Source organism: Sodiomyces alcalophilus (genome assembly GCF_042370955.1).
Source record: "Sodiomyces alcalophilus JCM 7366 unplaced genomic scaffold ACRALscaffold_2, whole genome shotgun sequence".
Lineage (NCBI taxonomy): Eukaryota > Fungi > Ascomycota > Sordariomycetes > Glomerellales > Plectosphaerellaceae > Sodiomyces > Sodiomyces alcalophilus.
Genome location: NW_027263533.1, coordinates 4173058 through 4196718, shown reverse-complemented (window position 1 = coordinate 4196718; position 23661 = coordinate 4173058). Strand labels below are relative to the sequence as shown.

Genomic DNA, 23661 nt, shown 5'->3' with positions numbered 1-23661 from the left:
GTCAGGGGGGAGCTGGACATAGTGACATAGGAGCTTGGTTATTTCTTCCAAGATTATACTCTTGGTTGAGGTAAATTGTACTAGCTCTGACTCGCCGCCCTGGTAGGTAGCAGTCCCAGCGATCCTATCGACTATGAGGACGCAATGTTAGCCTGTCAAATGTGTCCATGAACCAGACGTCTACCTATATACGAATGTCTGCCATGTATTCGTAGGGAGGTAGTGTAAGGTAGTAACCAGCACTCTGAAAATGCGCATACCTTATAGGAGCCTAGAACACAAGCTCAGTGCGACCGTACGTCCTCCCACATCTCGTAACCCCAAGCCTCCCCAAGCGCCAACCGTGTTTCCTGGCCCCCTAATTTTGATCAACTTCATTCCGTGTGATAAGCTGAGGTACACGTGTACAAAGTACTATGCATGCGAGCGCCTGCCGCGTACCCCTTCCCCGCTAAATGTTGCTCGTTAGTGTATTTGGCTGTTGATCTCTCATATGATCACTTTTTCAGTCGGCTACATGGAGGAAAGATAAAATGACAGGTTGAAGGCAGGAAGATCGGCGTGGTCGATGGGAGTTGTGCGCTTATGGCCGCTGACCGCGGCCCACAGATTTTCGAAACGATTGACAAGCCAGGTCTCAGGTTTGGACCTCCCTCTGGGCATTGTGTACCCGTATCTCGAACATGATGTCGATTGGCATACTTTGTACGAGGTACGTGGGAAGAGGGAAGGGACTGCTATTCGTACACTGACGGAAGTCGAAACCTAAAGCCAATACAATACACTAGTTAGCCATGCGGTTTGGTCACGTGATTTGGCGTTACGGCTGTGACACGTCGCGTCACCATCTTAACCCCACCAACCAATCTTACGCATTCGCCAACTTCGTACATCTTCCAGACATACAACGTACGCACTTACCGCTTGCACCGGGGCTGTCGTTCGTTGCAGGTATTGTTTACCAGCTCGGTGCACAGCACCTCGTGCCTTCAGATTCGCATATCGTCATGCTTCTGTTCCGATAATGGCCGCCACAGTTTCGATGCGTCGGTCCGAACCCAACTCGAACACGCCGAGATCAACAATACCGACCGTCGCCCCTGTTCTCGATTTTTCTTGCCTCTTCACCCACGACCTCACGCGCAAGCAGAAGCGATGGCAGGATGGTCGTCTCACGTTCCACACTTTCAACAAGCGCGTAATGGTTTACGACGATCGCGGCAATGTCATCGGCGACACCCACTGGCGCAAGGAGCACGACTTTGAAGAAGGCGAAGAGTTTCAGCTGGAGCGGGGCTGCGCCATCGTTCAGGTCGGCCACTGCCTTGGGAGCAAGGATCAAGATTTGACCGAGCTTTTCGAAAAGAGACATCGCCAGAAGGAGCAACGGCAACCGCGTGCCAGTGCCAATGTCGATGTTTCTCTCCCGGCCCATGTGCCTCCGCGCGCAGCTCTACCTTTCCAGGCCCCGAGAGCCGCATCAGTACACTCGCCATTACCACGTCAGGCTACGACTCCTCGTGCAGGCCCCATTGGACGTGCTGTCATTCCTACCATCTCACCCTACGAGCAACGTCGAATGCGAGACCTACAGCGAGAACAAGATGATGATCCTCCGCCAGAAAAAAAGAGGAAGACCAATGTATCCGTCCCGAGCAAGAGCGGTTATGCTCAAAATCTCTTTGGCGCCACGCTCTCTCTCTCACCGTGGACTTCGAGTGCCCAATCAGTCCAAAAGGCATTCGCCCAACCTCCCCCGGAACGCCGCAATACTGCCAAGGCAGCATCTATGCCTCTTTCTGGCCCCCCGAAGCCGAATGATGGACAGTCTCAATTACCACTGTCGCCCCGTACCAATCCACCTGCTACTACGGAGCAGCCCAGTCGACGAGTTCTGGCCTCTGCCTGTGCCAACGCTTTCACCCCTCCAACAGCCGTTCGGAAACCCGCTTCCCCCCAACGAGAGAGCGGTGTTTCTGGGAAATCTGCGACAAACCCAGGACAGGGGAAGCCAGAACGCGAAGCCTGTGCTCGTACAAATGGGACGCGCCTTTCTACGACCAAGGCAACGTTGCATCCTACTGAGGGAGCCACCCACGCGATCCCCAAAGGCAGACGGCAGGGCAAATCAGATACGACAAGCCGCCCGGACGTCCAAAAGGACCTGGACGCCACACGCGTGTTCATTGACCTGGAAGCATCGCAAGACGATGCAGACGCCCAGAAAACCCGAGAAAAATGCCAAGGGACAGACAAGGTGACCGAGAATGTCACTCGCCCTTCTGGTCATATCTCTGCCCAGTTATCTGAAAACATAACGAGCCTAATTTCGTCGACGAAACGAAACAGGAGAAGAGGCCTCCTCATAGTGTCCGCAAAACGCCAGTCAAAAAAACGACAGAAAGAGGATGACAGCGGATCGGTTTGTCCAAGAGGGCAACAGCCTATCACTGGTGTTGAAGATATACTTGACGGACGCAACATGCACGAACCGCTCTGGTGCTCATCTTCAGGGAACTCCGGCAATAAATCCAATAACCGCGATGCCTTTGAGGCACGAGACCCCGAGTCGCAAGGCAACGGCGAATTGGACTCTGATCTGGGAGAGACCTCGGAGACTCGTCCCGAACCCACAGGAATATTATCGAGCAACGGCCCGGCGACTCGGCTTCGCAGCAAGAAATCCCAATACAGACCAAGCGAAACAGACTCTGCCAGCATGGATTATGACACAGAAGCGTCCGACTTCGAAGAGTATCCTTTCCCAGACGAGCCCATTATTTCTACGTCGCGGAGCAAACGAAACCCAATCAAGCATAAAGAGAAACTACATCACAAAGGACCACCACGACTTACTTCCATACGGAAGAGTGTCAAGAGCAAGGAAATCATCGGGTTTCGCAGCGACAGTTCAGAATTAGGATGGACTTTGGGAATTCCCAAAATTCCCGGTCCAGTTTCTGCCTCGGATTTGCTCAGGAAAGCCTCTCACAGTCATGGATTTGGCGAGCTCGAAGAAGACATGGCACAACCGGACGTGAATCAGTCTCGAAATGAGTCTCCCCGAAGGCGGTCCCCTGACACGACACGAACAGAAGTGGACAAGGCGGTAGTTGCAGCGAAAGCAGAGCCACCCGCAACAAATATATCTCTAGAGCGAGCTGGGTCTAGAGAAGCCGAGGTCGGTTCCAGTGGAATATACCGTCCAAGCGCAAATGAAAGCGAATCCATTCTAGAAGTCAAACAGGCGGCAGATACCCCGCGACCTCCCCTCGATTGCCGTGATGCCGAAGTCACTTCATCGACCATCAAGGAGAAGTCTTCGCCTGATTGTCAGGATCATCAAGGCGGCACCTTGGCAGGGAAGCTACGGGTTGACACAAACACGCAAATGGGATCGGCAGATGCACAACTGCAGGAACGTCCGGAATCTCGGGATGTTCGAAGCAAGTCGAGGGACGCAGAAGTAGATGGGGCTGTCTCTGGAAGCCGCCGAGGCGCTATTAGATCTGACGTTGATACACATGGACCCAAGAGACTGGCAAACCCCGCCACGACAAATCGGAAAGCGGCGACTAAATCAGACGCCGCAGGACAGATTCCTCGGTCGGTAATTGACCCTGCTCCCGCAACTTCCGCGCCGAGCCGGTCTGGAAGGGAGGGACCGCGTCCATTGAAGGACAACAAGCTCCCTGGCTTTACATGGGCAAGCGGGGGGCCGTGGAGTAAGACGGCCCATGACTTGTTGGGGATGGAGCGGCCGTCGCCATGACGATACACTAGGTACTGATGCGTTTTACGGGAGACACGGTTTCGGTGTATTGCCGGGCTTTTGAACGTACGAATACGGAGTAAGGTAGTAAGCCGTTTATGGAGTCAGTTGCCAAATCGCATAAGACGAAGACGGCTTTGGGCCTAAGGGCGGTTCAATCAATACGACTGAAGATTGAAATCTCAGGATTCAGATAGAACTACGGATGGACGAAATTATCAATGTGATGCATGTCCGGTCACAGCACGATGCTATGGTCAATTGAGATATGCAGGTGTGGTGCCTCATCGGTATTATGACGCCAATAGCGAATATTAATTCAATAATAAAGGGACTGACCAGGGGAGATCGGTGACTCCTTTTGCAGAGCAATTCATTCGAAGCTTCCACAAATGCATTTAAAGTTGACTCACCAAGTCACGTGATATGCACCCCATCCGCCATTGACCAACCAAAAGGTCCTCCTCTCGCCGAAAAGCTCGTGCCAGCTGCGGGTGAAGTGGACTCGGCAGGCCAATGGTGACTCAAGCCTGTCTCCACATACTTGCTTTCTGCACTTATTATTGGCTAGACCAGGGTATCATCGTCCTCCCACACCTTACCCTTTTCAGCTCGCCGACGATTCTCACTCCAAGCCACTGCTCCGCCTTGTTTGAGTGAGCGTGCTGACGCTTGTAGGAGGTGAAATACTACAAGGTGATGATATCCTGTTAGCCGGCCGACTTATTTCCTTTTTCTCTTCTTTCCCACCTTGTTCTCCTTCGAATCGAGTTATCGAACGTCGTCTTTTGGAACCTTGGAGGTTGGTTGCCTTGGAAAACGGTCAACAGGCCTGCATTAGGCATCCGAATTGAAAGCTAGACGACTCACCCGCCAACCCTGTCCGCCAGCTAATATCTCGAAAGCCGATTCACCAACACTTTTACCATCTACCATTTTACTTAGTGTCCGCTGACCAAGCCAGCGTATCAACGAGGTCGGTACATCTACTGCAAAGCAACGAAAGGCAACCCATGCTCATGTATACACCAGGTCATCTCTTGTCCTCGCCGTCCCCAACGTGTGAAGCAGAAGCCTACGGTACGGTTTCTACTCTGTTGCTTCAAACTCAGATTTCTCTGGACGAGATAATCTTTCTCGCCTACCAACTCTACGACACTCTGCTTTTTAGTCGCCCATCTTGCCCAGCGTGTCAACTGGATTACTCAGACCAATGCCAACACTGCCGTCTCCTGACACCATGAAGACCTTTTTCGTTTGGCAGAGAGCCCTGGGAGCCCCTTTGGAATTTTCTCCTGCCTTGGGCACCCAGGAACTCGACGACCTGATTCACGCCTATATCCCCGCTCCGGCCTCGATCCAGGAGAAGCGAGCTCTGATATCTCTGGACTTTTTCGAGTACGCCCAGATTACGGGCTCCACCGTAAAGTATTACTCGGTTGATGTCGCGTCGATGAGCAAGGTTCCCTCGCCAGCAGGCTCGGGCTCCATGCAAGACTCGGGTCACAGCTCCCATTTTGTCTCTCCCGCTACATCGAACTGGAGTTGGCCGTCGCAGTCCGCCACTCCTGTCTCGGTTTCTGCATCCACCCCTTCGCCGCGTGTCCAGGACATCGCCCCACCCAAATCTCGCAGCGCGTCCTCCAAGAAGATCTCGTCTCGCGGCCCCTCTTACAATGAGGACTTCTCTCATATCCCGGGCATGAAGATCATGACAAAGGATGGCCGGGACGTGACCAACTCGGCATCGCGCGGCTGCAAGACGAAGGAGCAGCGCGACCATGCCCACCTCATGCGCATCATCAAGGCCTGCGACTCCTGCCGAAGGAAAAAAGTCCGCTGCGACCCGAGTCACAAGAAGCGCACGTCGGGGTCCCAGGCCAGCACACGGACCCCATCCGAGTCGCAACCACATTCCCGAGCAAGGGCAGCGAGGCCTGTCACTTCGAGTCGGAAGAGCCAGAAGCCGGATTGCCCAAAACCAGCAGCTCCAACGCCTCTAGAATCCACGATATTGGCGGCATCGTTCTCCGAACTCGATACTCTCGACACTGCTGTCGATATTTCTGAACCAATGGCCAACCACCAAGATCCGTGGGAAGTTTTCGTTCAGTACGACGAGGAGCCTTACATTGGGAACGTTTCGAGCGGGAACTTGTTCTTTAATTCGGTGGATTACACATCACCCACTTCTAATCTGTCCATTTCGCCTACCCAATCCTCTGCAGTCACCCAACCTCAACCTGGTCAGCATGCTCCATTGACGGAGCTGCAGTCATCGGCCCACCATGTATCAGACGCCCATGCACCCGATTCGCATCCACCAAACCTGCCCTACTTGAGCGGAGCGTCCGGATCCAACTACGTCGACTTCAACCTTTACTCTCCTGCCACCAGTTTTACTGATGAGGAGTCCATGCCTCTCATCGACGTCGGGGCCAACCTATCTGGAAATCTCGGTATTTCAAGCTTTGACACTAATGATTCAGGTCTTCTGGAGGAGTTCACAACGGATTGGGCGGCATCTCAGCGTCCAGTAACGTCAAGTCACGATCAACAAGGGGCCATATCTAGTACTGCCTACTCTGAACTTGGATCACAACCAGTATTCTTCCAGCCCAGGCAGTCAACCGTACAGGCTCCTGAATGGGATGAAACTGGATCTCCACACGACGCCACAGCGAGCATGCGCAGTGGTATCACGCGAATTGCAAGCAATTCGACCACACCAGTATCGGCTGTGGTATCAGATGTTGGCCCGCAGGGCCACTTGTATTACGCGGCTTCTACAGCGCAAGACCCTACACGACCGGTACGTTCCATCCCTAATCACAAAGCCTGTACCCGACTAACGAAGTCCCAGAATGAACGAGATGCTGCCGGAACTTGCCGCACGGGAACTGCGGATCAGAGTATCGATGCTCGCCCTGTTCCAGTGGCCAGTACGGAGGAGCTCGACATGCAGTCCAACAGTCGCCTGCAGCCAATCGCCCTGGGTTCGGGCATTCCAACAGCAGCGCAGACAGAAACCGTACATGCCAACAGCATTACGACGACCCCGTCTGGATCCCCCGACACCACAGAACCTGGTCCGTCGTGGGAAGGACAGGCGAGGGATGCTCAGCTCAGCGCCCGTGGAACCTCACCGCAAGCCTCGTCGCCAGGACACGCGTCGACTGTGGTCTCTGCTCAAGGCGTCGCCACGAGCTCCAATGCCGGGCCGATCTCTGGCGCCCATATCCCATGCGAGGTCTCGGGCATCAGTTCGCAATACGAAGCATCGCCCACTCAATACGCAACCATCGCAACGGTTGCACTGGGCATGGTGACATTGGCAGTGCCGCTGTCCCTTCACTTTATGGTGCGCATTGTCGCTCACTTTACCCTCGGGCTTATGGCTCTCGGGTCCGTTTTCGGCCCCGACGCTGTCTGCCCAGGCTTCTACGATCAGAGGTCCCACGGAACCAAGGACCGAACTCAATCCGACAAACCAGCCTCGGCCGTCTCTCGCCGCCGCGGAGACTGGACGTCGAGGATACATGGCCTATGTCGCCAGAAACGGAATGCCCACACTACAGCTGTTGTTGGGCGCCTGGCGACACGCAGGTTGCTGGCGCTCACTCAGTGAAACATCTAGTTGGGCCGTCGTGATTGGGTTTTGTTTTTTTCCGTTGCATAACATAGCAGGCACGTAAAGCGCAATGGTGTTGAGGGATTTGGTTGCTCGATATACCCCTCTGTTCTTAGATTACTCGTCCCATCGGTCTGGCCACCTGGACCGGCACAAACGGGACGCTTGAGGCGGTCAGTGGGATTACAGTTCTTCCATGTCGTGTTTGGTGTGCATGGAGGCGCGGGGCAGTGACATGGATATGCAGGGTTGAGATGAGTGCTTCGTAGCACTGGTGTCTGAAGTAGATGCTTCAGACGTGTAGCTGAATTGTAACCCCTGGCTCGCCCATTGTTTATTTTCCCGCTAGTGATCCGTGATCAAATGTCCGATAAATGACTTCCCTTATAGCATCGCCTGTTTACCACCTAGGGGTTGCAAGAATTGACCAGAACTCGTGGACTGTCGTCGTGTCTGATAAAGGGGGAACGGGATCACGTGATGTCGTCTTTTGCGATCCAATCTCAATGAGAGGGTACGGTACTCGGTATCTCCGATGAAAGCTACAACTAGATCAGCTGAAGCACCTCATAAAAGCAATAAAAGACGATAGGTATCATTAATGGGTTGATTTAATCCCCTTTTATTTCCATTTCTTTCCCCTATGTTAAGTTGCATCTCGAAGTGACAATCACTTGGCCCGAGTCGGCTCAACAGAGCGGTATTCATCCATGAGTGAGTGCCAAAGCGCCTGAAAACATGTATTGTGGGTCTCTTTGATGACCATCTGTTTTTTTCGTTCTCTTTCTTGGTTCGAACGACGTCGATTTTTTTATTTTGGAAACCCGATTTGCAACGACCGCCCAGCCAGAAGGGAGATTCAAGATAGTGGGCTAGGGAATCCGTCCGCATCGCGAGCGACAACGACGACAAAGGCGGATAACCAACAATCCACCGCGACTTGAGCGCATCGCGGCTGCCTCTCCGTATCATGATCTGTGGCCACACTACTTCATAGTCCAGTGTTACAGTGAAGATCGGACCAGATAGACGGGGACCAGTCGGCCACGGTCATCTCATCTCGGTCATTTTCGTCCTTTTCCCGACTCGTGTCGGAAAGTGAAGAAAGGGTGTAGTTGGTAGAGGAGCCTCCTCGATGCTGGAAGGTGCCCGCCCTGTCACTAAAAAAGTGAAATAAGGGGGCTACATCAATAAGTAGTACTACCTAAAGGCACTTGCTACCTACGGCCAGCCTAGAAGCCAAGGTAGAGGAAGGCAGAAAGCGGGGGGTGGGAAAAGAGGAATGCGCGGACAGGTTACCGCCATTGCTCCTTCCGTCTGCATCGCTAGGCCTCCCACGATGGCGAAGCTTCCATTTTCAGGGGCGCGCTCGCCAGCCCCAGGGCCTTCCCCTTCGACCTCTCCCTCAAACCCCAGCACAGGCCACCGTCTCTCCTCTACTGGACGATTCCTCGGCGGTCTCTTCCGCCGCCTCGTCCCTCGACTCTCTTCATCCTCTCGCCCAACCTCTTACGCGCATCCCGAGGGGACCTCTGCCGCGACAGCTTCGGAAACCCCCAAAACCAATAGTGACACGGACCGCGATACCATGGCCGCCCGGGGTGTTCCCGCCGTTGCCGTTCCATCATTAGCCAGGATTGCCGGCAAGGAAAACCAGCCGCCGACTCCTGACCTCAATGAGTCTCTGGCCCGACTCGCACTATCGCCGAGAGATGCCGTCAGTCCTCCTCCCCCGAAGCCGGTTGTCACCGCCATACCGCCCCTAGCTCCGAGGGATCCTAAAAGCTCTGCCGAGAAACCAACACATCTGTTGTTTATGGAACAAGCCTTGGATATGGTATGCATCGTCCTTTCATTCATCCTTTTATATCCCTCCTTATTTTCATTCTTCTCTCCATCTTTATTTCTCCAAGCCACTTTATTCCCAGTCCTCCATTCCTCTCCATCGAAAACCACGAGTTAATGCTTTCTTTCCCTCATAGGCTCGCCTAGCTCTTCGTACAAATGAAACGCCCGTGGGTTGTGTTCTCGTTCATGATGGCAAAGTCATCGCCAAGGGCATGAATGCCACCAACGTCACTCGAAACGGTACGCGCCATGCCGAGTACATGGCCATTTCTGCCCTCTTGTCCTACCGCCCGAAAGGTGTAAACACCAATGACCCCGTTGCCGAGCCGCGGCACATTCCGACCCAGTTATCGTCTGATGCTGCAGCCGAGCGTGAGCGTGAGAAGGACGCCGAACTCGGACCGGACCCCAGCCTCAACGACTCGGAATACGTTCGCAATGGCCACCTTTATCCCTACGGGCAGAAGCTACATCCGGACGAGCGTGTGCCGCGTTCTATCATCCGCGAGTCGGTTCTCTACGTTACTGTCGAGCCCTGCGTCATGTGCGCCAGCCTTCTACGCCAGCTCGGCATCCGCAAGGTCTACTTTGGCGCCGTCAATGACAAGTTTGGTGGTACTGGCGGCGTCTTCAGCATCCATAAAAACTCAGTCCGGCCTCAAGACAGGGCCCAAGACGCCGGAAAGGAAAACTCGGCGAAAATTTCCAACACCAGCAACGGCACAGATGCGGATGGGGCGCAGGTTCCGAACGCCACGCCGGGCTCACGGCCAGCGTCGGTGCATTCGCAAGGCTCGCAAGTGCAAACCAGGCCACAGACTGCGCATTATCATATTCCGCAGTCGAACCCCGACGGTGACGGTGGCAATGTCGAACCTGGTTTCGAAATTGAGGGTGGATGGGGCCGTGAAGAGGCCGTTGGTCTCTTACGGCGATTCTATGTGCAGGAGAATGGTCGAGGTAATTCAGCCCTTTTCCCCTGCAAGAGTATGTAGAGCACTTACTTACTTACTTTGCGCACTGTAGCTCCCCAGCCACGAAAGAAGGAGGGCCGGGCAGCGCGCCTAGCGGCCCTGGAAGCAGGCTTGACTGGTGCGGACGCGGCCGAGAATGGCGTAGCCGCGAAACTCGACGAGTCGAACGAAGGAGTCGACGGCACCAACGGTTTGGAGACGAGGATGGAAACCATTGCCAATGCCGACATTCCAATTCAGTCTCCGAGCCTGACCAACGGCGTAGATGCAAGTGGAAAGAAGGAATACCTCGCATGAGACCTGTTTATCTGTTGCCTGGGCGCGATCCTGACGGGGCGCCACGGACGAGAAACCGCAACTTGATGGACACTATGAGGGCATCCGCGGGCTTATTACTATCGACTATCATCAAAGAGGCTTATGTGGGACAGGGCACATGAGCTTACGCCGCGTGGTCACCGTTTTGACCATGAATCATTGTTGGAGGCCAGTTTTATCATGTTACTACTTTTTAGATCGTTAGACTTGGAGCCATGTCCGGCATATAGATACCCGCATTCTTGCTCCCTCCCCCGTCGCGGACGTCAGAGCAGGGCACTGTTTGCGTACAAAATTTCCAGGACGCTATAGCATGGATATATATTGAGATAGAATCACACGCAGGCGGTTAAAATCCTCCTGAGGTATCTAATGGGTGTTGAAGTCCGTAGCAACTACTGTGAACACCTTGTGGGTAGGTAGCTGATGTTGCTACGGCCCAGCCAAGTGTGGCACTTTTCAAGGGGAAAATAGCATGTACATACAATCACGACGTTTATAGATCCGACAAAGGCAGGTATCCAGCGTAAAAATCAGAGACACTTATTCTAGATGCGCAGATGGAGGAAAGGAAACAAAATGCAGAGGTTGGGGAAGAAGACACAGGCCAGTCATCGCGTCCGTTTGTTCGACTCGGCAGAATCACCGCCAGTCTTTAGGACGAAGTTCCGGATGCCGGCCTCGGCCAACTGACGCAGACGCTCATGCCCCTTATCGCCGGGTTTTTTAGTGCTGCCGGAAGAGGAGGGGGTAGCGGCCTTTCGGCTGGCCAGGTAGCCGTCGACGACACCGGGGACGACAGCGGCGGCGGCGACGCGGAGGCCCTTTTCGCCGAGCCAGGGGGACGGGTGGTTGCGCAGCTTGTAGGCAGCTTGGGCGCCAGACTGGACGGCTATGCGGACGGCGTTTCCAAAGGCGGCGTACTGCGCTGCTTTTTGGGCTTTGGATTTGGATTTGGTTTCGGGTGCGGGAGTGGGGTTGGAGCTGGCGTTGGTTTTCGACCGTGGCTGGCGGCGTTGGGGGTTGGCGGAGGGACCCCTTGCGGCTGGACCGGAGCGGGAGTAGCTGTCTCGATGGGGAGGGCGGCGATCGTGAGAAGGACGGTTCTGGCGGGCTGGTCGGGCTGGTCGGGGGCCAGGGTGGGGCTGGCAGGTGCAGGACTGGGAGTTATGGCGTCGGCAGTGGTCGGTGTGGCGGCTGTTCTGGCCCGGGGAGGGACGGCGCCGACGGCCTCGTGGTCGAGACTCGGGAGATGTCGGTCGGGGTTTGGCTCTGGTTGGATGGCGACGGCGGCGGCGGCGCAAATCCTCGTCGTCGTCATCGTCGGTATCGTCCCCATGGCCTAGACAGCTACGCCTGATGCTAAAGCAGGAAGGGCTCGGGGAATGGTGAGGTCGGCGCGCGTGGGTTGTTCGTGGACGACGTTTGCGGTCCCTATCCCGCTCGCCACGTCGACTCCTGCTCCGGGTCCGACCGCGAGTCTGTCTGCGGCCGCCTTCGGGGCCATTTTCACGCCGATAGCGCCGAGATGGTCCGTCTGGGTCTCCGGCGATCTCCCATCGCCTCCCTCGGTCATAGTCATGCTCACTGTATGTATCCTGGTGGCTATACGGATGACGACTATGCCGGTCCTCGTGGGGTTTCTCCGACTCTGAACGTTGATAATATCGTGGCATGACAGTACGTTGGATGCATCTGCAGAAGCTGAAAATGGGAATGCTTCCAGACCCTGGGGGAACGGCTATGACGAGCGAACATGGCAGCACATTACCTGGAAAGAGGACAAGAGCTCTCATGAAGTATCTGGCCGGTGAGTCTTCGTGCTAAGAGAACAATGGAGCTCGAACCGAATCGTAGCATGATCGTGGTAGCATGGGGAATCATCACGAGAGTTACCAGCATCGCCTGATCCCTCCTGTGAGGTGGATGGGTTTCTGGTTGATCGTAAACCAAACCATGAAGTCGGGGTCAATCACAAGGGACTGGATTGGTCACCGCGCTATTGGTAGCCTAACGAGCCTCTTGATATGCTTGGTTGAAGGCATACGGAAGAAGGGTACGGACAAGAGCAGAAAGAAACGGGGAGGGAGGGAGAGAATAGAATCCAGGATCCTGTACCCGTGATGTCGACTCGATCACGTGTGTCACTTGGTGAGGTGCCTGTCTCGAGTGGTTCGTAATGAGAGATGGGATTTGACTGGCCGATAAAAGCGCAGCCGGTCAAGGGGGCCTCGTTGCGAGATAGGGCTGATCATGTGCAGGTATCACCTTTCATGCTCACTCTCGACACAATACCCCCTTGAGCAAGCCATTTCTCTGACCTGCTGAATTCAGACCAGGGTCGTTAAAGGGATACAAAAGCCCGCAGAATGGACTTTGGCGACAGGATCGCCTGTGAACCACGTTGAGTTTATATCGAACCGTGAACGGGCTTTCGTATTGTGTGTGCGAAGTAACAGGTGTCTTGGTCCGGTCCAGTTCGTGTAGAGTATAGTAGGACCAACATCACAAGGTATGTCGAGCTCCATGCAAGGGCCGTGGGTAAATGGAATAGGTTCGGTCCCGGGTTCTTCTGTATCTCTCGCGAGGCCTCATAAGATACAGAGCTCCTATCTCTCCAGAGCGGCAGGGGAACTTGGAAACAGCGAGTTGATTTGAAGTTGCAACGTACCGACGAAGCCAGCGTTCGACACACACACTCCTTTTCCCTTATCAATCCCGCACAGACCACTTGAAGGCCACGGGACCCACCACCATCCACGCATCTTTGGCGCTTATCCGAAACGAGCTTAGCTGCCGTCTAGAAACAAGCTCGCTTAAGTAGGTACCTAGACACAGGTACCACCTCGGTCTATCAAAGGACTTTTGATACATCGTTTCCTGTTTTCGAAACTGGGCATCGTCATGATGAACAGCTATCGCCATGTTGCCCACTATCCATCAACCCACCTGTGGCTTCTCTTCACTGGTCGTTTCAGTGCGCTAAGCCTATTATATTGAATATCCTATCAACCGGGGAAATCGTGCTCGGTGAGACATGGGCAGCAACAGTAGGAGAATGAGGACCGCCTTCACTATGCATGCTCGTCAGCACAAGGGACGTCCGGTTGCTTTGCAGAACAGAGCAAGACAGACCAGCTTCCCCGGGTTAACCGGCATTTACACGATCCTACGAAATATGCAAGCCAATCCCCATTATCAAACAGCGTAAGCGGCAGAGCTGGTGCTAAGATGAAGAGGACTCATTGGCAGGACCCAACCCTACTTCGTAGAGCTTTATCACCACTACTCCACACAACTCGACGGGAGGCTTGCTCCCTCCTTATCATCGGCCCAGGATTCGGCGTCTCCCCCCTGTCTCTAAGCGTCTAGTCCCTGGCCGGTCCCACGGTCGATGGCTGATTTGCACCTGTAATGGGTTGAGGACGTCACAGTCGGCGATAAAGGTGCGCTGTTTATGGAATCCATAAAGTCGCCCTTCTCTCTTCGACTCGCCTGCTGCAGGCTCCCTTTGATCCTACACTAGAACAGGCTCAGGTTTTCAGAGAACACAATACGCTTTCCTTGTCTTGCCTTTTTCTCCATTCCTTTTGCCCTATTGGAATGTCATCGCTACCCGGAAGTGGGTGGTTAGCGTCTTTCTAGAACGCCAATTCCGCATACAACGCGCGTGCGACCAAAGGGCCCCCCGCCACGCCGTCCCGAGTCGCCCCGCCATCTTTTTTTTTTTTTTTTTCTCCGGCTCACGAGTCACCAGTGGAGAAAAAGCCGAATAGGTAATTGAAAAAAAGATAACGAAAAAAAAAATCGGCATTGGAAATTCCTCCATTTTTATTTTATCTCTTCCAGGGTATCATCGCCTGGCGCATTATTCCCCGGCCCCAGCGTCACAGCAACCACGCCCCCCTTCTCCTTTTATTCACCATGGGCTGGGCTGAGGCGGTCAACAGGAAGGTGGCGGCCACCTTCCTCGGACGATGGTTCAAATTGGAGGGTTCCGGTCATGTCAGTTTTCCTGCTTTTTGGCTCTGGCCGTCTCGGAAAACAATGGCGACGACAACAAAAACACGAATGGACTTGACTTTGTGCCCATGCTAACTGGCCACCATAGCCGAGGGAGCGCAAGAACTCGTACTTTCTGACCGAGATCCGCGCCGGCATCGTCACCTTCTTCGCCATGGCCTACATCATCTCCGTCAATGCCGCCATCATTGCCGACTCGGGTGGCCCTTGTGTCTGCGATAGCACCCCCGATGATCCCATCTGCGAGGCCAACGCCGACTACCTCATGTGCAAGACGGAGGTCAGGCGCGATATTGTCACCGCTACGGCTGCCGTCTCGGCTTTGACTTCTTTCTTTCTCGGTCTCGCTGCCAATATGTGAGTTTTCGCCTTGCCAGACGTCGTCCTCCTGCCGGAGAAAGACCCTCCCTTCTGACCACTACTGGCAGGCCTGTCGCGGCGAGTTGCGGCATGGGTCTGAACGCATACCTTGCTTATGATGTAAGTTTTCGACCCGCCCCCCCTTTTGCCTCGAACCTCTCACTCACCTCCCCCCCTCTCAGGTGGTTGGGTTTCATGGTACCGGTCGTGTCCCATACGAAGTCGCCATGACGGCCATCTTCATCGAGGGTTTCATTTTCCTCGGAATGACCCTCTTGGGCATGCGACAGTGGCTCGCTCGAGCCATTCCCCGGCCGATCAAGGTTGCCACCGGCGTCGGTATCGGCCTCTTTCTCACCATCATCGGCTTAACCTACAGCCAGGGCATCGGCCTCATCACCGGCAGCACCGCCACCCCCGTCAGTCTCGCCGGATGCGCCCCTGAATTCCGCCTCGACGATGGCAGCTGTCCCGGCTCCGAGAAGATGCGCAACCCCACCATGTGGATTGGCATCTTCTGCGGCGGCATCTTCACCGTCATGCTCATGCTGTATCGTGTCAAGGCCGCCATCCTCATCGGCATCATCCTCGTCAGCATCATCTCTTGGCCCCGGGGCACCCCCGTCACCAACTTCCCCGACACCCCGCTCGGCGACAGCAACTTTGACTTCTTTAAACAGGTCGTCACCTTCCATCCCATCAAACACACCCTCGCCGTGCAACAGTGGGACATCTCGGGCCACGGCTCCCAGTTCGCCCTCGCCCTCATCACCTTCCTCTACGTCGATATCCTCGACTGCACCGGTACCCTGTACTCCATGGCTCGCTTCGCCGATCTCATCGACGAGCGCACCCAGGACTTTGAGGGCTCCGCCGTCGCCTACATGGTCGATGCCATCGGCGTCTCCATCAGCTCCCTCTTCGGCGCCTCGCCCGTCACCGCCTTTGTGGAATCCGGCGCCGGCATCTCCGAGGGCGGCAAGACGGGCATCACCGCCATGGTCACCGGCATCTGCTTCTTCATCTCCATCTTCTTCGCTCCCATCTTTGCCTCCATCCCTCCCTGGGCCACCGGCTCCGTCCTCATCATCGTCGGCTCCATGATGATGAGGGCCGTCACCGAGATCAACTGGGACTACCTGGGCGACGCCATCCCGGCCTTCCTGACCATCGCCGTCATGCCCTTCACCTACTCCATCGCCGACGGCCTGATCGCCGGCATATGCAGCTACATCCTCATCAACACCCTCGTCTTCGTCATCCGAAAGCTCAGCGCCGGCCGCCTCGTCCCCTACAACTACACCGAGAAAGACCCCTGGACCTGGCGCGTTCCCGGCGGCCTGCTGCCCGGCTGGACCACCCGCCTCGCCCGGGGCAAGAAGGACTTTTGGCGGCCCTATGACCACGAGGGCGAGCATGTCGTCCAAGACACCGCCGTCCAGGATTCCGCCGACATCCACGGCACCTATGATGGTACCACGAGTTCCGACCTGAACGAGTTTCCCCCCGCTTCTCGTGAAAAGGACATGGGCGAGACGACAACCACGCCTCATCATACAAAATCCAATTGAGGTGTAGCCGCAGGCCGTAGCTCTTGTCCTCCGTCTCGGCTGTCTCCTGTTTTTTTATTATCATTTTTATGCCATTAGACTTTGTGTATGCGTCTCCTGCTTCAAAGGCTTCTGATCCCTCCCCCTCCTGTATATACTTGGGAATGCCTTTGCGATAGATGTGCGGGAACATGAGGAGTAGGGTGATAGCGATACCCCCGTATCCTGATGTGACTTTCAATAAAAAGAGAGAAATCGAATAGTTTTTCGTAACCCATCTGCGTGTCACCCCGGGCAGTTCTCCATCATATGCCGATCTCCTGGCTGATAGAGAGGTAGCGCAATCCAACCAGTGTAACCACTGAAAATTTTCTACATCACACCTGACATACGTCTTGAGGCCAGCAGTATGTGAGTGCGACAGGAAGGGCTGGCTGAAACGCCCCAACTCACCGACAGGCGGCAATGGAAAGCTGGGTGGATTTCGGGGCACATAGACGGATTGATATTGCCCATTCATTCCAGGACCACTCTGCCACAAACGGAGAAAGAAAAAAAAGTTTGGTTGAAGAACCGGCGTCTATTTCTTCCTTTCCTGGCCCTCCACTCTCCTGCCAGATTGTATACAAACGGGACCAGTCCCCGTTCCCCATGATAGATCATTTCCATCGTCCGTATCTTTTGCCTGTACACATACAACCCCCAGCTTCATTCAAAGCACCCTCCCCCTTCTCCCTGACAGTCTATGCGCTCTTCGCTTGCCTCTCGGCCTCGAGTTCCCTCTCCGCCTGTCGGTAGTACTTGGCCGTGTCGACGCCATGCTGGTTGTGATTGACAAAGTTGAACCATGGGACGACACCCATGAAGAGTGCCGAGTAGCGAGACTGCCGCGCCGCGACGCCCTGCAGGTGCGGCGTCAGGGTGCTCTCGCCGTACAGCGGCTCGCCGGCCTTGACCTTGTCGACCATCTCTCGCATATCCATCTCAACCTCGCGGGAGTTTTCGGTGGCTCCGTAGAATCGGACTGTGATGTTTCCCATGTCAGCCTAGATTCTGTTGTTTGAAGAAGAGAAGAGGAAAAAATAAATAAGCTAGGCATCGGTAAAACATACGAGCCGAGCGCTGGTAGAAGTAGAGGAAACCGCCAGTGAGGCCAATGGCGGTGACGAGACGCATGGCCGGGGCGAAACCGCCCTTGCCTACATGTGAAGGGGCGAACCGCTCGAGGGTCAGGAGGGCCGCGGGTCCGAAGGCAGCGGCGGCAGCGCCGTGCGCATAGTCCGATGGACGAGCATATCGAAGGACACGCTTAAAGTGTCTGAGTAAAGGAGATACGATTAGCGATGTGTCGGGACGATTGGATTCGGAGGGGATTCTTACGGGTCGTTGTCGATGAGCTGGAAAGAAGGCGTGGTCAGTCAGTAGACCCGAGAAATGGAGCCATTGGTAGGTGTGCACATACCGGATAGTCGCTCTGGATGGGTTTGGAGATGTAGGTGGGATTCTGAGTGCTCGACATTGTTGCGGTCGACACTTAGCCGTGTAGATATACCTTGATGACGACCAGTGAACCAGAACTTCAAGTAACGAGATGCAATTCCGAGGCAGGTCGTCCAAGGTGCGATTGTGGCCTGAGGCATCACTAAATTTATCGGAAAGTGCGAGGTACAAAGTACTTTGACTTTTCAATGTGGGGCAACAAGTCTTGGTGACCAAAGCGTTTCCATACGCGTCGTTCGTCCCTGATCAATCTACGACGCGTTCGAGAAGCTATGGTTCATATAGTTCAAGATATTATCGCACTTAGCCACTCATTCCAGTCAACAGCTCGCTCTACCACGACATACCGACGTACGAACCATGGCAGCAAATTCTTCAACGAGAGCAAGTCTCGACGATCTTGACGATTATCACGTCAACTTCGACGACGACCCCTTCCGCTCCCCCAGTCCATTGCCCCAGAATGGTACCGACTCCAAGAAACGGAAGACCGACGGCCTCGGTATCGATGAAGAAGTCGACGTAGCAAAGCGCGCGAGGGTCCCTCGCGTAAAGCTGGACGAGACTCGCCTCCTCTCGGACGACGGGATTCCCAAGCTCCGCCGTCGCGCCGCGGGGCTCAAGTTCAAAGGCAAAGGCCACGAAGTACGAGCCCACCCCTTTCGATGCACCTCCTAACCCGCATGTCCCGAATTCTCACAAGTATGGTTTCCTTGTCCAGTTTTCCGATGCTGCCCGCCTCCTCACCTTCTACCAGTTCTGGCTAGACGACCTCTTCCCCAAAGCCAAGTTCCTCGACGCCCTCGCCATGGTGGAAAAGGCGGGCCACAAGCGCGTCCTGGTCAACAAGCGCTCCGAATGGATAGACGAGCTCAGGCCCCGGCCGTCCGACGGAACCGATCAGCACGATGACCTGCCAGCGGACGCTGAGCCGCAACCGAATAGCGAGAGCATGCGACCGGCCACAGTCGACGAGCGGATGAAGACGCCACAGGTTGCACGACCGGGAGGAGACGACGATGGGGTACCTGACGACGAGGAGGATCTTTACGGCGCCACCCCGCGAAGGAAGCCTATCGCACGGCCGCCGATGGACCGCAACGATAACAACGATGAGGGTGAAGAAGACGATCTAGAGGCACTCATCGCAGAGGCTGAAGCCGAAACACGACGACAAGCAAAGACACAGACACCACAGGCTACGCGACCGGGAAGAGACGATGACGGGGTACCGGACGACGAGGAAGATATATATGGCGCCACCCCGCGAAGGAAGCCCATCCCACGGCGGCCGATACAGCACAACAAGGGGGATGATGAGGAAGATGATCTAGAGGCACTCATCGCAGAAGCTGAAGCTGAAACACGGCGACAAGCTAAGACGCAGCCAGGCAACACGGGCTTGACAGATACTGGTCCACCGCAACCGGAAATAGATCGAGGACCAGACGAGGACGAAGAAGCGGCCATGGCGGAAATGGAGGGGCTGTGGTGAGCGTCCCCCATCAATGAGACGTGCAGCCTAGCCAAAACAATAAACAAGCATAGAAACCAGATGACATGATGACACGGGCGTTGGGAGTTTTATCCGAGACGGCATTTCGAGAACTAGATGAATGGAAGTGAAACCAGGTAGCGCTGCAGTCAAAACATCGTACACTATAGATTGATTGTCATGCGCAAATGCAAGCATCAAGTTGCTCGACGCAGGTAGGGTTCCATCCAACAACTCAGGGGACTCAACTTGCATGGGAAATATCTGGGGCCAATCCCACATCCCGACCATCTCTCTTTACCGTAGGACGAGACGACACTCGGGGTTCCGCAGACATGTTTACTGTAGGCACGTTCACTCGAGGCATGCAATTGAGACATGAACTTTCTTGTTCGTAGGCAAAAACAGCGTCGCATGGAACAGACTTGATTCGAACCATTCCATAATGTACATGCCAGACACTCTAAGCTGGCAATTGACGGACGAACCACCATTGTACGCCTTCGATTCCAAACATGCTCCTAAACCCTGCATGTGCCTCACCATCATCCCTTGCCACCTGTAATCATAAAATCCCCCAAATTTAACATGAGCGTCGTAACAGTTTCTCTCCTCCGTCTGCCGGCGAAGCGTTGTTGCGTTTCGCGGACACCTTCGAAGCAGCCAGTCGGACTGGCTTGGTTGGTGTATTGGGAATCGTCTCTGGACGGGGTCCGGATGATAATATCCCTCGTCGGATCATCTTGCGTTCCTCGACTCGGAGAGTCCAAAGCAACGTCAGGAGAACCTCCTTGGAGGGGAACGGGGTGCCGTCGAGCCACGTCAACGACGTTGCGTGGGAATCGCCTCGCGTCACCGGCCATGCGGCCGCCAGACCCCCCGCCCGATGCTCGAAGCCCTCAGACACCAACCGCAATGCCTCCATCGTCGCATCCATAAGAGGACGCGCCAGAGTGGGGCTGCAGGTTAGAATTTTCTGAAGAGACTTGAGTCTCAGGGTAAGGGGCGTGGTGGCCCATGTTCGGGTCCGCAGGGCGCTTCTCCGCTGTCGCGTTTGTGGTGAGAGCGGCCGCGTTGACCTCGTCGTGGAGGAACTCGTTGATGTCGAACGGGTCGACCGAGAAGAGGGACGAGTCACCAGCCAGATAATCGCTGTCATAATCGACCGAGTTGGGGGAAGAGAGAAGCCCGCTCTCAAGGACATAGCCATCTGCATCAAAGGCCTCTGGCAGGCCGAGAAGACTGCCGACGAGGTGACCATCAGGAGCTGAAGGTGTAGATTCAAGGCCCACGTGGTTGCCTGCGATACCGGGCGAGACTCCGTGGTCTCCTCCGACTGTTGACACTGCAGGTCGCACAACATCGCTGCAGGACGTTGTGTCAAGTCGGAGGAGACGTCGAGAGGCTCGGCCTTAATCGCACCGGCATCCTCGTGGATGATGGAGACATCGTCCGCCTGTGGGGCGGGAGAGAGGGTGGGTGACAGAGAGGCGGGGTTGACGGTGGCGTTGGATTGGTTCGAGGTGAGGAGATCCTCTACGAGGGAGATGCCCGAGTCGGCAGAAGGCCGCCGGCCGTCTTGGGAGCCGAAGAGCTCGGGTAGGAGGGTCATCGAGTTGGTCGAGGTGGAGAAGTCGAGGGGAGCGGTAGACCGGGGCATGACACCCGAGTCGCGCCGCATTTTTGCCAGCTCCTCCATCAACCTGGCATTGGCCTGTTGGGCATGGTTCAGGGCTGCCTCGAGCTCTTTGTTTTTCTTCTCGAGAGCTTCCACCTCGAGTCTCTTGCGTTCCCTCGATGACTGGGCAGCGCGGCGGTTACGGAGGACCCGTTCGACGCGGCGCTGCTCCTTTTCATCTTCTGTTTTGGCCCGTTTCCTAGCAAGTGGTGTTAGGTAAGCCGGGCTCTTCCTGTTCAAGGAGAGACAGGTCTACTACATACCTTGGGGGGAGATTGGTCTTGGGTTCAGGAAGAATCTGGCCCCATGACTTTCGTTTCTTCACGGGCTTCTTCTCCGTTGTGGATTCGGCGGCCGGTGTGGTTGTGGTAGCCGCTGGTGTAGCGGTGGCCGGCGTGGCGGCCGAGGGGGTTGCAGGACCGGAGGCCGTGAGGCCGGCCTGGGTCGCAATATGAGAAGCACCCGGAGATGTCCGGGGTGACAGGATGTCGGAGGGATCCATTGTGCCGGACGGAGCCGGCGAGAAAAGGGAAGTATACATATCGCCGGGCATGGAGAGGAGCGACTCGGTAGGTGAGCCCTCGAATTTCACCATGGGAGTGCCGTGTTGATCCCAGGTATCCATGTTGAGCTGTGTCGATGTGTGTGAGTGTGTGTGGATGTTTGTTCCTGTGTCGTCTTGACGTTCTCTCGCTGAAGATGACCTTTGGCCGTCGATGGTCAATTGTTTTGAAATAAGAGAGCGACCTAATTCGGCTGCCTAGCTGGACGACATGATGTCAAAGAGACTCGAATGAGTCAGCCCGGCAGGTCTGCCGGTGAAGGACCAATGAAAAAGAATAGAGAAAAAGGTGAAGAACAGAGAACACGGTGTTCTGTTTGAATTGTTAGTTGATCCCGACTTGGACTGGTGCCTTGGAACGAAGGGGAATGGCCTCTTTATCATCGAGGACACGTTTCCAATAAGGGGTTTCGTGCCTGAGGCAGAAATGTTCCCCAAGGGCGGCCTGGGTCCGAGCTGCGCCAGGAAAGGGAGTCGGGCGGAGCGATTCCTTTCTTGTTCCCTTTCCTGTCCCTTCCCTTACAGGATGGCTGGACTAGTTAAGCGGGGCCCTGATTATGAATAAGGTTCCAGAAGGTGGGGTCCGGGATTGGGGCTTCCTTCATACGAAGTAGCGCATTGTCACTGCATTCCTTGGTGGCCCGTGGGAACGTACTCAGCAGCCTGGAGCGGCAAAGGGGGCCAACAAGGTCGTGTATTGGTTGCACGGTTCTGATGTGCTCCCTAGCAGTCCAATCAGACCGCCAGAAACACCCGGTGAATTGAACCTGGAACTTGTTCCTTACGGGAGTTCGGAGCAAGCCCCATTCAGATTCAGGTACGTACAACGTACAACGTACAACGTACAACGTACTCCTTCCTCCTGAACCTCAGCCACTTCGCTCCACATTTGTACGAGATGAGTACCAGCCTCTCCCGAGCCGACGGAGCGTGCAGGACCGAGCGATCCGAACATGGCTGAATCAGTATTCGTAAGTCATTCCCGCCTCCATACTTCCATAGTGTGCGAATACACAACGAATTGATTCATGGCCTGCTACACCGATACGGAATGCTTACCGATGGCGATCGACGTGACTTGGATTACCGTTTGGTCATACCAGAGCGATTGCTCGAACTAAAGAATTACACTACATAGCGAATGCATAATGCCCACAAACAATAAAATACGAGACGTCCTGCTCCTCGAAGCTAACTTTTAAGCTGGCTTTTGAATTGGCCTACTCAGTACTTTTGTCGCGGTTTTAGTCTTCGAATGATCTACCTACGGCGGTCAAGTCCGGACTGCATGTATGTACGTACGAAGTTAGTATTCGTACGCCTAGAGGTACGGAGGATGTACGTTGTAATTACTCTGTATGTACGACCCCAGACGAAGCCCCAGGCATCCCCGCACATGCCCCGTACACTACGGCACGAGTACCTTTGCACGGAGTACTCGGGGCGAGTTCCGTTTCGGGATCCCGGATAGCCCCAGCTTCACCTCCTTACACGTCCCCGTGCGTCCGACACCCCGCCCTTGGCAAGCGGCTGTCAATCCCCGACCGAAGGCTCGAATCTGGGGTAGAATCTTTTAGAAGGAAGCATTTTGCGGAGTGCATACTGCCGCACCATGATGGCCCGCGTGAGGGCTCTTCGCCAATACAAGCGTATCCCGTCACGTAAACAGTTACGGACGGGACGAAGGCATGAAAAGACGGACCTCTTGGCCGTCTCTGTGCCGTGTTGCCCCTCTGCTGCAAAACCCCACCGGAATGCAAGTGAGCGGCAGCGTTTCATGGCCCCGTGGTGAATCAGCAGAATGTTATGCGGGCACGAGTACGATTAGCCCTATGCCCTAATCAACACTCGGCTCGGCACGTAGGGTAATGGACGAGTGGGTTGCTCGGAGGTTGATGCACGCTTGCTCCTTTGCTTTTGCTGATTTTACAGGAGCCCAGATCTGGTGGT

General features: G+C 55.1%; 11 protein-coding genes across 11 annotated transcripts; 6 read left to right on the top strand and 5 right to left on the bottom strand.

The window, feature by feature from the left end:
- Nucleotides 1-906: 906 nt before the first annotated feature.
- Nucleotides 907-2369, top strand: ACRALDRAFT_1080371 (uncharacterized protein; the record flags this gene model as incomplete). The annotated part of the gene is made up of 2 exons (XM_071019004.1): nt 907-2285; nt 2350-2369. The coding sequence occupies exons 1-2, from the start codon at nt 1025-1027 to the stop codon at nt 2367-2369; spliced, it is 1281 nt and encodes a 426-aa protein (XP_070877626.1). The 5' UTR covers nt 907-1024.
- A 350-nt stretch (nt 2370-2719) lies between these two features.
- Nucleotides 2720-4090, top strand: ACRALDRAFT_2057961 (uncharacterized protein; the record flags this gene model as incomplete). The annotated part of the gene is made up of 2 exons (XM_071021823.1): nt 2720-3238; nt 3538-4090. The coding sequence occupies 2 exons, from the start codon at nt 2720-2722 to the stop codon at nt 3577-3579; spliced, it is 561 nt and encodes a 186-aa protein (XP_070877625.1). The 3' UTR covers nt 3580-4090.
- A 441-nt stretch (nt 4091-4531) lies between these two features.
- On the top strand, nt 4532-7772 carry ACRALDRAFT_2057960 (uncharacterized protein). The gene is made up of 3 exons (XM_071021822.1): nt 4532-4748; nt 4805-6584; nt 6636-7772. Exons 2-3 carry the CDS (start codon nt 4986-4988, stop codon nt 7398-7400), a joined length of 2364 nt encoding a protein of 787 aa, XP_070877624.1. The 5' UTR covers nt 4532-4748; nt 4805-4985; the 3' UTR covers nt 7401-7772.
- Nucleotides 7516-8708, bottom strand: ACRALDRAFT_207745 (uncharacterized protein; the record flags this gene model as incomplete). Its single annotated transcript, XM_071022306.1, has 7 exons — nt 7516-7567; nt 7591-7748; nt 7846-7945; nt 8078-8189; nt 8240-8378; nt 8452-8557; nt 8629-8708. 7 exons carry the CDS (start codon nt 8706-8708, stop codon nt 7516-7518), a joined length of 747 nt encoding a protein of 248 aa, XP_070877623.1.
- ACRALDRAFT_1061761 (uncharacterized protein) lies at nt 8573-10889 on the top strand. Its single transcript, XM_071016472.1, has 2 exons — nt 8573-9240; nt 9386-10889. Exons 1-2 carry the CDS (start codon nt 8743-8745, stop codon nt 10244-10246), a joined length of 1359 nt encoding a protein of 452 aa, XP_070877622.1. The 5' UTR covers nt 8573-8742; the 3' UTR covers nt 10247-10889.
- Nucleotides 10890-11154: 265 nt separating this feature from the next.
- Nucleotides 11155-13198, bottom strand: ACRALDRAFT_1092418 (uncharacterized protein; the record flags this gene model as incomplete). Its single annotated transcript, XM_071019611.1, has 6 exons — nt 12825-13198; nt 12692-12790; nt 12591-12655; nt 12499-12525; nt 12391-12458; nt 11155-12346 (listed from the first exon to the last, which is right to left on the bottom strand). Exons 1-6 carry the CDS (start codon nt 12853-12855, stop codon nt 11155-11157), a joined length of 1482 nt encoding a protein of 493 aa, XP_070877621.1. The 5' UTR covers nt 12856-13198.
- Nucleotides 13199-14401: 1203 nt separating this feature from the next.
- ACRALDRAFT_1061760 (uncharacterized protein) lies at nt 14402-16751 on the top strand. The gene is made up of 4 exons (XM_071016471.1): nt 14402-14548; nt 14655-14923; nt 14995-15046; nt 15109-16751. Exons 1-4 carry the CDS (start codon nt 14468-14470, stop codon nt 16495-16497), a joined length of 1791 nt encoding a protein of 596 aa, XP_070877620.1. The 5' UTR covers nt 14402-14467; the 3' UTR covers nt 16498-16751.
- Nucleotides 16599-17188, bottom strand: ACRALDRAFT_207741 (uncharacterized protein; the record flags this gene model as incomplete). Its single annotated transcript, XM_071022304.1, has 4 exons — nt 16599-16701; nt 16766-16837; nt 16869-17008; nt 17084-17188. The coding sequence occupies 4 exons, from the start codon at nt 17186-17188 to the stop codon at nt 16599-16601; spliced, it is 420 nt and encodes a 139-aa protein (XP_070877619.1).
- Nucleotides 17189-17237: 49 nt separating this feature from the next.
- ACRALDRAFT_2091694 (uncharacterized protein) lies at nt 17238-18004 on the bottom strand (the record flags this gene model as incomplete). Its single annotated transcript, XM_071022580.1, has 4 exons — nt 17238-17500; nt 17589-17794; nt 17857-17873; nt 17939-18004. Coding segments are annotated over 4 exons (552 nt in total), but the record flags the coding sequence as incomplete, so codon positions are not given.
- Nucleotides 18005-18336: 332 nt separating this feature from the next.
- ACRALDRAFT_2026115 (uncharacterized protein) lies at nt 18337-19471 on the top strand (the record flags this gene model as incomplete). Its single annotated transcript, XM_071020371.1, has 2 exons — nt 18337-18621; nt 18698-19471. 2 exons carry the CDS (start codon nt 18337-18339, stop codon nt 19469-19471), a joined length of 1059 nt encoding a protein of 352 aa, XP_070877617.1.
- An 899-nt stretch (nt 19472-20370) lies between these two features.
- Nucleotides 20371-21774, bottom strand: ACRALDRAFT_2100576 (uncharacterized protein; the record flags this gene model as incomplete). The annotated part of the gene is given in 3 exon segments (XM_071023017.1): nt 20371-20882; nt 20894-21348; nt 21413-21774. 3 exon segments carry the CDS (start codon nt 21772-21774, stop codon nt 20371-20373), a joined length of 1329 nt encoding a protein of 442 aa, XP_070877616.1.
- Nucleotides 21775-23661: the final 1887 nt, after the last annotated feature.

Coding starts and splice junctions, on each gene's coding strand:
- ACRALDRAFT_2057960 (XM_071021822.1), top strand. CDS start 4,986: ATGCCAACACTGCCGTCTCCTGACACCATGAAGACCTTTTTCGTTTGG. Junction 6,585..6,635: donor CGCAAGACCCTACACGACCG/GTACGTTCCATC, acceptor ACGAAGTCCCAG/AATGAACGAGATGCTGCCGG.
- ACRALDRAFT_1061761 (XM_071016472.1), top strand. CDS start 8,743: ATGGCGAAGCTTCCATTTTCAGGGGCGCGCTCGCCAGCCCCAGGGCCT. Junction 9,241..9,385: donor TGGAACAAGCCTTGGATATG/GTATGCATCGTC, acceptor TTTCCCTCATAG/GCTCGCCTAGCTCTTCGTAC.
- ACRALDRAFT_1061760 (XM_071016471.1), top strand. CDS start 14,468: ATGGGCTGGGCTGAGGCGGTCAACAGGAAGGTGGCGGCCACCTTCCTC. Junction 14,924..14,994: donor CTCGGTCTCGCTGCCAATAT/GTGAGTTTTCGC, acceptor CACTACTGGCAG/GCCTGTCGCGGCGAGTTGCG. Junction 15,047..15,108: donor ACGCATACCTTGCTTATGAT/GTAAGTTTTCGA, acceptor CCCCCCTCTCAG/GTGGTTGGGTTTCATGGTAC.